The 15,577-nt window shown below is 41.0% G+C and overlaps 1 protein-coding gene and 1 pseudogene across 3 annotated transcripts; one reads left to right on the top strand and one right to left on the bottom strand.

The window, feature by feature from the left end:
* Positions 1–246: 246 nt before the first annotated feature.
* Positions 247–8,383, top strand: skor1b (SKI family transcriptional corepressor 1b). Of its 3 annotated transcripts, none has more exons than XM_019272239.2 (8): positions 247–484; positions 959–2,707; positions 3,032–3,125; positions 3,228–3,332; positions 3,484–3,543; positions 4,018–4,092; positions 6,384–6,458; positions 7,077–8,383. In XM_019272239.2, the coding sequence occupies exons 2-8, from the start codon at positions 977–979 to the stop codon at positions 7,169–7,171; spliced, it is 2,235 nt and encodes a 744-aa protein (XP_019127784.1). In that variant the 5' UTR covers positions 247–484; positions 959–976; the 3' UTR covers positions 7,172–8,383. The 3 variants fall into 3 exon arrangements, with proteins under 3 accessions (XP_019127784.1, XP_019127783.1, XP_010733450.1); XM_019272238.2 differs by having other exon boundaries at positions 7,074–8,383; XM_010735148.3 differs by lacking the exon at positions 3,484–3,543 and having other exon boundaries at positions 7,074–8,383.
* Positions 8,384–10,826: 2,443 nt separating this feature from the next.
* Positions 10,827–14,450, bottom strand: LOC113744206 (E3 SUMO-protein ligase PIAS1-like; annotated as a pseudogene).
* Between the last annotated feature and the right edge of the window lie 1,127 nt (positions 14,451–15,577).

Here is a 15,577-nt window from a genome sequence, read left to right as displayed (position 1 = left end):
ACCTGCAGGCTGCTCTAAGACCAAAACACTCAAACCATCTTCATTGGTCATGAATCCATAGTTAATGCAGACGACTGCCTGTGTGAGTGGGAGTGCCTTTGCCATAAGTTTTGCCGTCACTTGATTGCTGTCGATGTGTCGTAGAGGGGGGCTGTACTACAGTCTGCCTGCCATGTGGACACTGCTGCTGCTGCTGCTAAAGCAACACAAACCATCCACACACACACACACACACACACACACACACACACACACACACACACACACACCGACACCGGAGAACAGAGAGAGTAAGAGAGAGAGAGAGGGAGAGAGGAGCGCAGTGAGCAGTAAGGAGGCGGTGCTGTACGGACAACTGCGTCCCACTCCTACCGCAAACATCTTTACATCCTCCAGCACAGACTAGACTTCTCATCGACACCGACTTCTACTTGATCACAGCTTTCTCATTTACGACGGAGGGGAGCTACGCTTACATTAAAAGGTGAGTTTTTTTTGTTGGATTTCGGCATTGTTGTGACACAGTTTGTGTCATGACCTCAATACATTACATGTTCTTTTTTACGCATGGTGTGTTGAAATTACAACGTGAACATGTTGGGGAATTTAAAGCTGCGTGTTGACAGTAAAGAAAATGTTGAGGTTGTAGAGAAATCAAATAATTTGAAGTGGAAGTTTTAAGTGCAAGGAGTATGTAATTTGCACATAATGTCACACCATATTTCTGATTAAGGGACTGCTTTTATTTTGAAGGATTGCCCTTCGCGTTCATGCAACTTTATTAAAATAGAGGCCTGTGTGTGTGCGTGTGTGTGTGTATATATGTGTGTGTCCTTTCTGTTTCTATACTTAGCAGGTTGAACTACCTACTTTCAAATAATGACCTTAAAGGCTTGTCATAAAGCTCCACTTTCTTTGACAAAAACTCGCATATTAATGTCAAACGTCGTCTCTGCAGCTTTCCAGGCCTCCAAGGATGGATTCCATACCTGCGGGGCGAGACTCCAGCTCCTCGCCAAGCTCCAAACAAGAACTTTCCTACCCGAGCTCTAAAAACCTAAAGCCCAACCAGGTCGGGGAGACAGTGCTGTACGGAATACCCATCGTGTCTTTGGTAATAGATGGCCAGGAGAGACTTTGTCTTGCACAGATATCTAACACCCTGTTGAAGAATTACAGCTATAACGAGATACACAACCGGCGTGTGGCGCTGGGGATCACCTGCGTCCAGTGCACTCCTGTCCAGCTGGAGATCCTGCGGAGAGCCGGGGCGATGCCAATCTCCTCCAGGCGCTGCGGGATGATCACTAAACGCGAGGCCGAGAGACTTTGTAAGTCGTTCCTAGGAGCTCATTCGCCTCCTAAACTTCCCGAAAATTTTGCTTTTGATGTGTCCCACGAATGCGCCTGGGGGAGTCGAGGTAACTTCATCCCGGCCAGATACAACAGCTCCAGAGCCAAATGCATCAAGTGCTCCTATTGCAACATGTATTTTTCTCCAAATAAATTCATATTTCATTCTCATCGCACGCCAGAGTCCAAGTACACGCAGCCAGACGCGGCAAATTTTAATTCTTGGAGGCGGCATCTCAAATTATCAGATAAAGGCGGCCAGACAGATATATTACACGCATGGGAAGATGTGAAGGCCATGTTCAATGGTGGCAGTCGCAAGAGGACGCTGCCATGCAGTGGATCAGGATCCGGCTCTGCTTTAAAACCACAAGGACCCAACCGAGCCAGAGCCTCGCCCGAGATACCTGCAAAAATCATCAGCTGCGAAGACAACCGGGGCGGCATGGCGAGCACACGCAGCTACCCGGTCATCCCCGTGCCCAGTAAAGGTTTTGGGATGCTGCAAAAGATTCCGCCGCCGCTCTTCCCCCATCCGTACGGGTTCCCAGCTTTCGGCCTGTGCCAGAAGAAAGATGACAGTCTGATGGGAGAGCAAAGCAAAGCGGGCCTGCCGGGCGTCCTGTGGCCTGGTACCAAGGACAGCGCCTATCACTCCTTCCCCATGTTCTGGCCCGCGGCGGGCGCGCTGCCCATGCCTCCGTACCCCCAGACTCAGCACAAACCCCCAACAGAGCTGCTGTGCCCCCCAAGACAGACTGACATGGACGTATCCGAGCACAGCGACCGGAGTACCAACACCTCCAAAGACAGCATGGTCGAAAACGACCGCTGCTCCAGCACTCAGTCTACGCGTAATGAAGACGACAAGTCAGGGGACGAGGCGAGGCCGCTGGACGGGATGACCCTTGCTCCCCGGAAAATCAGCTACGTCTCCGCGTTCAGACCCGTTATTAAAGACGCTGACTGTATCGCTAAGCTGTACGGCAACAGGGGCGCATACAACGGGTGTCGCACCGGCTACTTATCACCCGATTTTTTAAGTGAGAGCTCAAGCTACCGGTCCATGTCCCCCTGCGTGGACAGTGAGGGCGAGCCTGACGTGGACGTGGAGACGAATAAAACACCAGAGGAAGAAGAGGAGGACTCCCGGCCTCTGTCCTCGGTGTGTCCTCGGACTCCTCCCGGCTTGGCTCACAGTGTTTCTCCAAACGATTCTCCAGACTCCAAAGCCATGCAGGAGAGCAGCCTGGTTGATTCCCAGAAAATGAGCCTACACGTGGCCCAGTCATCCGAAAGAGAACTGCAGAACAAGCAGTTATCAGAGACCCACATAGCTGCGTCTTTCACTGAAGTGAGTGACTTCTAACTGAGAAACACTGGCGATAATTCAAGCTGTAATATTTCTATGAAGTGTTCTGCAAATGAGGGGTTCTTTCCTTGGCTGTGTGTGTTTATTTAAAACAGATAATTCTCTGTGTTCTTGTGGGGGAAATTTGTCCAACAAACAGCATGTCAACAACAACATTTAGGGGGGGAAATACAAATAAAAAATATCTACACTTCAACTTAGAGTATATTTTCAATTATTAATTTTGTTTGAATTTATTAGAATATTTTTACAAAAACCTTTTGTAATTTTAAAAGCTCAAAGAAGTGGTGATTGTGTCTTCTGTAGGTGTACACACCGGAGAGGGGTGAGCTGCAACAAAGGAGCAGTCCGTATCAGTTCAGACCAGCGAATTACCAGACTGGAGTACTTACAACAAATGGTTAGACCTTTTTCATCTGTGCTTTTCTTAAAATATTTAGCTGTAACAAAACAAAAAAATCGATAACAGGACATAAATTATATCAATTAATTTTCTTTTAAGATGAGAATTCAAGTAAAGAGGAGCCGTCTTCAACAGTGGAGGAGATCGAAACCAAATCCTTTAATGAACAAAGCAGCGAGGAGATCCAGAGAGAGCCGGATGGAGGTAAGATGCACCGAGGTCAGCGAAGAGGAATCTTTTAGTTTAACAAGAGACACGGGTCCGCTCCTTTTTATTTTCATTCATTTCTTTTTATATATATTTATATAGAGAGATATATAGATAGAGGATTATAATTTATTTTCTGTGTATTTAGGCGAGGACGCGCCAGCCAAAGCTCTGCCAGCACAAAGAGCCATAGAAAGTCTGGCAAAAGGTAAGACGGTGTCTTACTGTTAGATCAAATGATTGACATATAACACGGCTCTTATTATTATTATTATTATTATTATTATTATTATTATTATTATTATTATTATTCGATTGGATTAGGTAATATAATAATTAATATTCATATTTATTTCGTATGAAATGAAATAAAATTAGGTAATGCTTTTATTCATTATTATTTATTATTTTTCCATTTTTGTCTTGAGGGAGATTTATTCAAAGTTTGTCCAAAAAAATCATAAGAGAGGTTTTGTTTTTGTTTTTTCTTTGACCGCAGGCCCAGTAAGACCTGCTCTAAATTGTCATTGTAAATGATGATGATGATGATGATGATGATGATGATGATGATGATGATGTCCCCATCACTGTCATTAAAAACTGTCCCATGGAAGGAAGCTGATACAAAAGCCTGTACCTGTCCTCCTCCTCAAACAGCCTCTATTTCTGTCTGCCTTTTTAGAGGAACTACAGAAGCAGCTGTTAGAGCAAGTTGAGCTGAGGAAAAAGCTGGAACGTGAATTTCAAAACTTGAAAGGTAAGCTAAGTTCTGCAACAGTGCTTTCCACCACTGTTTTTGGCTTGTATTGCTGATTTCACAGACACAGAGATTCTGGTGCATGTTAAGTGTTCCTCTTCTGTCATTGTTTGTGAGACTAGGCCAAAAACATGACCCCCATGAGCCATGCCATGACCAAATCCACCTCTACAGTGGCATGCATGTCCTCTCTCTCTCTCTGTGGAGCAAAAAATCTGTTAAAGGGCCTCAATTCTTCCAAAAAATGCTAAGTGGTTTAAGGACACGCTCCCTTGGGAAGCGGCGTTTTCAAAACCGCTTTTAACACTGATGTGAGAGGATTATGGTTTTAACCTTTTGTCCATGCATCCTTAGAAAATAGTTCTCTGAAGGGGAGAATGTGGAAGTGAAGATATTTTAGGGCTCAATTTAATTTACAGTACTGATAAAGTGAGCACAAATAATACATTTCAAATGTAAATGGGCGTTCAGAAATGTCAAAAAGGTTTAAAGTGTTTAACAGTCTTACATAATAGCCGATTTCACTCAATTGAGATATCACATCAGAGTCAATACTAAGATGTTTTAAATGGCAAGACAGTGAAAAATGTTACAGAACATGTCCAACTGCAGTGCGTGCATTGAGGCGGATATAGACAGTCATCACTGCTGCTGTAAAGATCAGATTTCTCTATATTAAACTGTATCCAGAAGAAGTAACATAGCTCAGGTGAATGTGCAGGACAAACATCAAACCCATTCTGACTGCTGCTGTATTTTTATCTGACAATAACACCTGAAGTCCTTCCACCTTTTCTCCAACAGCTCACCCACTCATCTCTTTCCACGGTGTGTTTTGTTAGAAAGCTATTTGAAAATCTCAGGTTCTAATGGAGAATTGACACGCTGCACAGGAATATTCAAGAGTAGTACGCGCTGGGGGGTGGAAAGGCAGCAGTTCATCACAAAGATGTCTAGTTTTTAAATTGTCATTGAACTGTGCAAAACCCCAGAAATCTTTATCAAAATTCAAAATAGTTACATCACTCGACCAGCACATATGGTCCAGATCAGTCTTTATTAGTTTTGGATGTAAATAGACTTCATGCCACTACAGTAATGTGGGTGGATAACACACTCTGATTAAACATTTTTTCCATCTATTTATTTTTTTAAAACTCTATTTTTTTCCCTTCATCCTCACACAATGTCACATAGTAAGAAAGACATCCTTGAACTACTGTAACATTGGTGTAAAGCGTGCACATTGTTGGGTTCACTCCACATTAGCAGAACATTTTTTTCAACTGCTCATACTTTTGGATTATTTTGGGTTCCTGGATATTATTGTCCCAGTGTTCCCCAGCGGCGCGTCTTACTTAAGCTGTCTGGTGAACTTCATTTGAAATCACAAATACATTTTGTTCTCTTCATGGATTCATTGGTAGTATTTGGATCCAGTTGTGCTGAGTTTGAGGAACACAAAGTGTGATGCAGTGACAAGACGGCTGACCTGGTTTATCTGGAATATTAAACAATGGTGCAAACGCCTTTGTTCTACATTTATCCCATATTTTTTATTTGATACTGATGACACTGTTAAGCGCCAGTAAAGTGGGTTGTTATAGGATCAAGTCTAAAATACAATTAGATCAACAAAAATGTGTAAACAGGTCCTGACAAAGACATTATGTACATATTATATACAAATTATGTATATATATCTAGGATTATTGTGTGTATTTTGGTTTAAATGAAAAGGTTTCAGAGTACTTTTACAAACATTTTTTTAATTTACATAATTTAAACTTTCATGGCTCCATCCATCAATATTTTCTGAGAACCAATGAGATGTAAAAGTAGACAATTCATACTGAATTATTATTATTTTTCGTTTATATAGATATACATTTTTTATAATGTGCATTATAAAATGTGAATTGAAGTATTTCTTCAACGTAGTCATGTGATAGTGTTTGCTGCAATTAGGAACCTTGGAGTTGGCACATGACCTCGTTTGTAGCGCCCTCTATAGGTCGATTGATCTTCGGACCGGTTTAATCGTTTTAAGTGCTATTAATCTCCAAAAAGCGAGAATTTATAGAGTTTATCTAAACCTTTCTTTTTATTTTGTATGTCCACATGAATATTTAAGACAAATACCAGAACAATAAACTTAAATATCACAAAGCATTTTCTGTATTTTAGTCATAGGATGAAATGAACGTTTATTTAAATGTGAAATTAAGTTGTTATTGAAACTGGTTGGCTCACCACCTGCCGCATGACTGACTTTGCTGTTTGTTCCTCAGATAATTTTCAGGATCAGATGAAAAGGGAGCTGTCCTACCGGGAGGAGATGGTTCAGCAGCTCCACATCGTCAGAGGTGAGACAAATAAAAGCAGAGGGAGCGCGGATACAGCAGCGCGGCGACATGCCTCCACTTTCCACCGTGGATTTACGCACTTACTGTCGTGTATTTGGAGACGTGATTGATGACGCTTAAAATAGTTTGTGTGTGCAGGATGTGGAGGATTTTATCCGGGCTGCCTGTGTGCTATCATTTATCATTTTTACTGTTTTGATAAGCAGAGTATCCTGTTAAATTAACGTGAACCACTATGTGAGAAAGACTTCAAATTGAACCTGATTTTTCTTGTGATCAATTTATTAATTTGCACTTATTAATAAAAAAAAAAAACAGACATAGGCCCATAACTTGGTGGAAATTACACATGAACACAACATTTATTTCCTACTCAACAGAAGTTAAACACTAATTGTTGATTATATTATATATATTATATTCCTGCACATATAGACTGGCAGTCATAGATCTACATCATATTATCCAACGTCATCTAGACATTTCTTTAGCATGGCCTTGTCTCTCTCATTGTGCACCTGTGTTTATTTGCATTGCGTTGCACTGTACATACTATTTTGCATTTTGCACTCCTGTGCATGTACACTATTGATTGTTTGATCTCCTTCTTCATAGAAGCTCACGACGCATTACACCATTTTTCGTGTAAGATGTTGACTCCTCGCCACTGTACCGGATCGTGCTCCTTCAAATCTCCTCTGCTGCCCCCCTGAACCAGATTACTCCATGACAGAGAAACACTTCTACAGCTTCTGTCAAAAACCATCGAGAAACCTCCAGGGACATTGTTGAGATAAATCAAGATGAAAGAAGACTAGCTTGTAATTACTTGTAATATTTTAAAAGTGTGTATCCCCACCCTCAGCATTTATGTAACCATCTTGCATACGGTGAAATTTTGTTTTACTGAAATGATACCATTGATGATATTTATTATTTGTGGCAACGTGCAATGACAATGTATGTATCTTGTAATAGTTCTAGGTTGTTATTTATTTATTCATTAATTTATTTTTTTGTTGTTGTTGTCAATACTAGCAGCTTTGACTAGCCAATTCATCGCTCCTTTTCCTCTCAGTATTGTGAATTAGCCTACTACTTTTGCTGTGTTCGTCCTTGCAGGCCAGCTTACTTTGGATGTTATGCACTTTAAAAACGAGTAATGGGAATTACTATAAACAGCTTGTGCATTGAAATAGGCCTACAATATAATTATTTGTAGTGGTCAAACCATGCCTATTTGTTCTTTTTTTTGAAGATTGGAAAAAATAAAACACAGAAGTTAGTAGGCTAAATTAGAACACCCCCGCGACCTTGTAAGTAGCGACATATTCTATTAAGAGTAGCCTATTTGTTCATGTAATATTTGTTTTCATCGCTAATGAATAAATCATTTTATTAAAAATAAAGTGGATTCTTGCCCTCAGTGTTGTCAGCATGCATAAATCGCTTCTTATTATCCTAAATTCAAGGACATCTTAATTTTATCCATTGATCTGAGAAACAAAGCACTTGTTTTGCTTGCAAACTTTATTCATTGGTGTGTTTGATTACTGAGTGTATATATTTGTTGGACTGGCACCAACAAGAAGATATCTACGAGTAAACACACGTTCATTTAAGTTTCCTATTCCGCCCTATTAAAAATGCAACTCGTTATTTTCTCTGTTAGCTATTTGTTTGATGAATCGAGTCATTGTTTAGACTATAGAATATCAGAAGTGGTGGGAAATAAAGAGCCCAAGGTTTATTTCTTCAAATTGCATTTACACAATTGGCCTAAATTGAATCATTTACGATATAAATCGGAGGAAAAACAGCAAATGATCTAATTTTTAAAGAACATGAACATGTTTGCTACTTGTGCTGGGTAAACGATGATTATATCAAAATAGTTGCCCCTTATTTTTTATTTTCAATTAAATAATCACTGTATAATAACAGCTAAAACTAAAACAAAAAACAAACAAACAAAAAAAACAACAACTCAGGTCATAATTTACAGTCACTGCACATTTCTCCTTTCTTACTTTGCACCAAATCAACACTGCCAATTTGCTGTATATACTTTTGTACAATATATTTTTATTTACAACTGCTAATTTAAAATTTATCTATCTATCTATCTATCTATCTATCTATCTATCTATCTATCTATCTATCTATCTATCTATCTATCTATCTATCTATCTATCTATCTATCTATCTATCTATTGCTTTTTGTCATTGGACGTCCCGTTTTGCTCGTGTGCGTCGGTCCGAGATGAATCTAAAAAAGAAACAGCTCCAATGAAACTGTGCTATGGACCGACGACGAGAAAACACTTAAAAGAAGAGATGTGCGGTTTACATACCACTGTCCACACCATTGTAAGAGAGCAGAGACCTACCTGCACCATCTCTCTTTGACCTCACTGGGGGCCCAGTTTCCATCTTCTTTGAATTGGGATTTCATCACAGTCAGAACAGCTATTCAAGATTTCCTGAACAATCTGTGAAAACAGCACTTGACCTCTTTACATCACCTTTAAAACTTTATATATTTTGGATGTGCAGTTTTATTGGCACTATTCAAAGCTGCAATTCCTTTTAAAGCATTCAGACCAAACACTGCTTCTATAAAAAGGTCCCGTTTGGGGGACGGGGGCTCCAGGTACAAATGGCTGATGAAGATCGTTATAAGCGACGGATCCATAGAGTTTGTAGGCGTATGAGGATGCCAAAACACAGGCAGGCGCTTACAAGACGACATGTTCTCAAATGTTTTCCAACACGCAATTATTTTATCCTCCTCTTCAGAAATCACCAGGTAAATTGGATAATTATGCTGTTAGAAAGAAATCTACCAGGGACGTGGAACATTACATTGCATTTTTGGCAAACAACTCTTGTAATAATGCCAGAACGCTCTCTCATCAGCACACATTTCAGCTCGGAGGCAAACATTAGAAATATCTGCAGTTTCTATTCTGCATTTGAAAACAAAACCATCACCATGTACTACCTAGCACTCGGGTTTGGGTTGGTTTCCAGTTTGCTGGTTGGTTCGATGCTTGAACCGTTTAGATTTTATGAAAACTGACTGATCTGGCATTTATCATCAGGAGCTGTTCTGGCAAATTAAACAGAGACAAGAAGCAGCTCTCAGTGATGTCAACCCCTTAGTGGGCGGTTGCTCCAGTATTCCCAGCTCTGAGTCATGTCACGCCACAGCTAAGCAGAAGGTGTTATGTACAATAAGTTAGTCAAAATCTTTTCAATGTCTCTCTCTCCCTCCATATTTTTGATCCTCTCCTGTTTGCCCTGTCAGATTTACTGCATGACATTGTCAATACGGATCTAACAGTTCCTGCAACTCCACTCTCTCATCCATGGCTCCCATTATCTCATTATGTTTCTAAGTCACCTCCAACTTGTGCTAAAATTCTGTAGTATCACCGGTCCGATCCAGCCTTTGGTCAAATATCAAACTGGTTTGAAAATGTTTACACTGGCCCAACCCTACCTGGCACAAGATAAAGCGTGTTGTGCTCACCATCAATAATGAGGTGCTCATACGGCGCCTTCTTTCACAGACTGGACACACCAAGTCGGCTTCTTCTCGTTCATTTGTATATAAAGTGTAGCGTCGAAGCACTGAAGGTGCGAGCATGTCATGCTCTGCATGGGATTGTCAGCCTCATCTTGCCGAGCTTTAACAAAAGCAAAAACACACAAAATAAATGTCACTGCATTAAATGCTTCACAGAAATGATGAATTTATATGATGCATGTTAAATACACTTCATCACTAATTACAATTAGTCAGTTAATTTAGGTAGATCTGCCGGTTAGACTGATTGCAAGAATACTGCAACAACACAGTTTTTTTAAAATACAATCAGTATGTATTTACAGGACACAGGAGAGAGACTCGTAGACTGGTGGTGGCGATCTCGCTCTCTGGATCAGCTGTTAATTTTCCTTGACTGCGAGAAAAAAAAAACACAGATTAAAAACAAGAATTACAACTGTGAAGTGCAAAGTGTCAAAATGCTGATTTGTTTTACAAGACCACAAACAGAACAATACAAAGATATGGAGGAAATGTGAGCGATGCACATTTTTTGCAAAAATTTCGAAGAGAGAATGGAGACTTTTCCAGGAAACTTTAAGAACTTTGCAGAGCTTGGTTCATTTTTAGGTCCAGGTTTAGTTCCTGGGGGCTTCCAAATCGTTCTGTAACTATGTGGTCAAAAAGTTATTATGAAAGAATTAATCAATACATGTGATGTTGTAGTCTTCTCCATTTCCTGCTCTCTTACTGATGTAGTGGCAACACATGTTTTATGTTTTTTTTGTTTTACTAGAAAATTCAGGGCAACTTACTCAGGCTCTTGAGTGGTCGGGGTTCCTAATTCCTTTGGCCCGTGTCTTTGCAACAACACTGCAGACGACTGCTGTCTTACCAAATAAACAGCCATGGAAAAGCTCTGATAGAACAAGATAAGATAATGAGCAAAACAAGTCCCACTAATGCCTCTTCACCTTTTAAAATGGGATGTGATGCTTAATTCATAAAAGCTTTGCCTGGATCTTCTACCCTCCCAATTTCTGAAGTCCATGACACCACGATTGTGTTGGGGACTGTAGTGGACAGTCGGATTAGTGAGGTTATGTTAATGGGACGACTGGGCCTTTTTTGTTCAACTCCATTTTGGTTGGAGGAGATATCCCTGCAGCAGAACATCAAACATCGTGCTTTGATTCTCAGTATCTGGCGTGTGTGATACAGAGAAAATCTGACACATTAACTAAGACAAACTGTCTAGACTCACCGGGAGATTACAGGGTTTGCCGTTGACCTTCACACACAGATTAGGGGGAATGATCCTCCTGGGGACAGCTTGTCTCTGATAAACAAAATCTGGAAATGAAGAACATAAATGACAGAAGTGGGCGGCTCAAGTTGAGGCACCAATGTCAAAAGCAATTGTTTCAGTTAAGTTCACTTCACAAAAAAAAGGTTGGCTTGCTTGCTTATTTTACCATTTCAGTTGGGTCAAGTACAGCCATCTCCATTATGATATAGGAGGCACTTCTTAAAGGTGGCATTCATCCATACAATAGATATTTAAGAAAAACTTCATTTAAAGAATTTAAAGAAATGCCATCAGATTCTTTCTGAAAACATATGGTGACAATGCCATCAATCTTTGTATTAAGGTTTTGCCAATGCTGTGTTCTGTCTGAATAGTCCAACACATATGCCCACATTTTTTATTGTTCATTTTGAAGACTTGTGCATCCAGGAGACAAACATCCTCCTTTGCTGCATCCTTCATTCCACAATTCAGAAACTGTTCTATACATCCCCGTTCCCATCTTTGTCATTTATCCTCACTTATAACTGTAAGGTGATAAATAACTTCAAATTTAGCGTTTCAGTCTCAGAACAGACCGCTAAGGATGGTCCTGCAACATGCAGATTTGTTTGAAGCCAAAAAAAAAAGACTGAATTATGAAGACCTATTCAACATGTGACAGTTATTTCTGGTTCCTTCACAACAAAGAGAAGCTAAACACGGACCACTGCTCTCTGAACACAAAATACTTCCTGATTAAAAGAGCTCTCTGAGAGAAAGTATGTTAGACATACTTAATTGGACTTGAACAGCAAGTCACATTTGGTCCCAGATATGTCCCTAATGAATTGAGGGAGAAGTCAAGTCAGGCTGGTCAAAACAGTTTAACACATGGTGAAGTGAGAGTGGTTTGGTAGTTACAAAACTCTTTCACAGTATTATTTCTCTCTTTGACACATGAAGACTGTGTGCACCGGGGAGTTTTCTCACGTACATGGAGCTGCTGATCTGTTGAACTTGCTGTGGTGTTAATGCAAAGGCATAACATGCTTCCTGGAACCGTTGACTGTTGTCTGAGGCTGCGAGAGAAAAAAAAAAAAGGAACCGAGACGATGGTCAAGGGGAATCCACAGAACTCACCAAGCATCAGTGTTGACTCATATTGAACGCGTAAAGACAAGTCATGGTTCGATATCTGCGGTCACATGCTCCATCAGTATGTGCATTATGACTACACATAGAGCTGTGCGTGAAGTGCTGGACTCACCCAGGCTGGTTGGCTTAATGAGCTCATCCAGCACGTCATAGAATGGCAATCTCTGGAGCTTGACATCGGGGTGTACGGGATGCAGGGAGGAGGGGAGGTGAGGCAGACTAGCTCGTGTTTAGGCCCGAGTAAAGAAACAGGCAGCAGAGGCGACGGGGAACCGTGGCTGTCAATCCCAGCTGTGCGAGCCAGCAGGCAGACTGGAGGCAGAATGAACGCCGGGCAGAGTCAGGTCCACCGGTGAAAACCATTTTGTTGGGAAGCGCCTGCTATATAGCTCTTTGATCTTCATGCACTGCAGGACTGCAACCGGCCTTGAGTAGGTGGAGAGCTTTGGTCAAAAGTTCGTGTTTGCGCCCGTGCTTATTCCGTCCCGCATACCCCAACAACACTTGGAGCTCCGAAACTCGAAGCTCATTACCATTTGCTGGTGAAAAGAGGAAAAAACGATTATTACACCCTGGGAACACATTTCCTATTCTGATGAACAAAAAAGTTTTCTTTTCTCATTTGACTTCAGCCTTCACGCTGTAAAACATCATTATAAAAGCACGTCTGATTCATTTTGTTTAAATGGTCCCGTAACATTTTTATTTCTGAGATATGCTTTGGAGCAGGAACATCTTTTCTTCGGCTTTTGTTCTGGCTAGTATCCTGATAAAACATTAAGAGCTGTATCATACAGTATATTTACCTTTGGCATGTTCAACCTATGTTTACAAATCTTTAATGCATCGCCAGTGCGGCATGCTGCGAGCGAGAATACAGGTGTGTTAGAAATAACAGGATCTAATACACCGCCTTAACACAGTCAGAGAGGGTTTAATTCACATCTGGCTATTTTAATAAGTAGTTTGCTGTTGTTTGTTACTGCATTATACTACAAGATCCTGACTGTTGCGGACAACAAGAAGATATACATAACTGAACAGAATGGTTTTTCTTCACATCTTCACACTGCAGATCTGACACATTTCCATAAAACTGGATCAAAATTTCAAAATCAAATTCATTAGGGTAAACCTGTCTGAGTTTAATGAGCTCTCGTGTTGAGCTGATACCTCAGAAACTTTGAAAACATCCCGATGCAGCTTCAGATCCGTCCTGATACATAAAACGTGTGAGCCACCAGATGTTTTAGTGGCACACTGAGCTACACTATAATCACTGTGTGCTAAACGACAACACTGAGGCAAAGAAACACAGGATATAGAAACATAAAAACCTTTCACAGTGACACGGCGTGCTTTCTTTCAGCTGCAGTAGATGTATCGTGGTTAGCCAGCAGCGCCCTGTGTTTGTTGTTATGTTGGGAGTGATCTGACGTGAAAACACGTGTTTACTTTATCTCCAGTGTTTGAAAAACCAATCGCACGATCGCGAGTTATATCACAGCTAACCGAGTTATATCACCGTCACGTCTGAGCAGAAAAAAAAGCTAATGGAGGCAAACTGCCTCCTTTAGCTTCAGGAGATAGACAGAGCCCGTTTTCTTTTTTGTTCTTTTAAACCCAGACATCCCCAGTCAGCACTGACTGTGCTGATACCGTCAGGTGTGTGACCCCCACACATCAAAGCCACAACAAGCGTGTTACATCCACGTATCTGTGGAGCTGTGGCTTTTCTGCAGGTGAGCCGCAGCTAGGCACAAATAACAAAGCTAATGCTAGCGAGTTAGCCGGCCAGCGGACAGTCAGTCTGCTCCCCAGCTGCTCTAACTTTGTTTTTATATCCACATGCTTTGATGCCAACACTCCCGGGGTTTCTACTGTCAGTAACGACGCGCTAATGACCTGAAATTCAAATCTCGCTGTGTGAACGTCAATTTGTCCGAGCTAACGTAGCGGTCTCGCTTACCTTCAGTTCCGCACTCTCCGCCATCTTGTTACATTAGATGCGCATGCGCAGCAGCCATCCCTCGAGGGACGTTCAAAAACATATAATAATAATAATAATAATAATATTACATTTTATTCATAGGCGCCTTTCTGTCACTCAAGGACACTTACAATAAATAAAGTAGACAGCAAAAACAAAACAAACATAAAAGTATCAAATGACAAGAATACAACATTAAAAACAGGTTCAAATGGAAAAGGCGATTTTAAACAGGAGGGTTTTAAGTGCAGACTTGAATTGTGAGAGTGAGTTGATGTTCCTTATGCAGGGGCGCTCCAGGAATCTGGGCCCCATGCAAAATAATCAAATCGGGCCCCTCCTCTGTGCAGCTGTTGTCACACATCTCTAGGACTTAACCCATCAAAAGCTTTACATAACTCGAATTAATTAAAGGCTTGTAACTGTTTTTGCGTCTTGTAGTTCAATACTAGTACTAGCACAATATTTACTGCACCTATTTGTACATGCATGCAAGTCTGCATACAGTATGCAGTGCAGTTCACTATTAAATGTGAAATTAAAAGCCACTATACATTTTTATTTCACTTTTACTGCCCAAAACACGTAAAAACAAAGAGATAATTCATTTCATTATTATATTTGAAATATATATACTCAATGATGATGGTTTAATAATTTTATACTGGTGTTTACCTATTTTTTGGGGCCTATTTTTGTGGCCCCTGTCAGTCGTGATCCCTTGGAATTGCCTAACTTTTCCCCCTATATGGCGCCCTGTCCTTATGGGGGGGTAAAGAGGTCCAGAGCTGCATGGTGGTGAGACGGGCGGAGTGGACAGTCAGGTGAATGAGAGGAGGAGAGTGTGTATGGTGCTGCAGGCAGATGTTGGGTTTGCAGAGGGAGGGATGGACAGGACACGATGCTGACATGCGGGATCTGTCTCAGCAACGGCGAGCAGGTCAACAGTCAACATGTTCTGTCGCTTCTTCACCGCAGACACTAGGGGGCGCTGTCGCAACACAGAAAACTGCATATGTGTCAAATCAACCTGCTGCTCACAACTGTCTACCACTAATTGCCTTTTTATTGTGGTTAAGGGACTTTTGTTCCACTGTTTGTGAAATACACAAACCCGGATAGAGAGATAG

The sequence above is a fragment of the Larimichthys crocea genome, chromosome XXI (genome assembly GCF_000972845.2).
Source record: "Larimichthys crocea isolate SSNF chromosome XXI, L_crocea_2.0, whole genome shotgun sequence".
Classification (NCBI taxonomy): Eukaryota; Metazoa; Chordata; class Actinopteri; family Sciaenidae; genus Larimichthys; species Larimichthys crocea.
The sequence above is the reverse complement of the archived record's forward strand: the minus strand, read 5'-3'. Positions and strand labels throughout refer to the sequence as shown.

What these genes read in the sequence shown, in the direction of transcription:
- skor1b (XM_019272238.2), top strand. Translation starts at nt 977, where the DNA reads ATGGATTCCATACCTGCGGGGCGAGACTCCAGCTCCTCGCCAAGCTCC. An exon ending in TAGCTGCGTCTTTCACTGAA is followed by an intron (nt 2,708 to 3,031) that starts GTGAGTGACTTC and finishes TGTCTTCTGTAG; the next exon opens with GTGTACACACCGGAGAGGGG. An exon ending in TGAATTTCAAAACTTGAAAG is followed by an intron (nt 4,093 to 6,383) that starts GTAAGCTAAGTT and finishes TTTGTTCCTCAG; the next exon opens with ATAATTTTCAGGATCAGATG.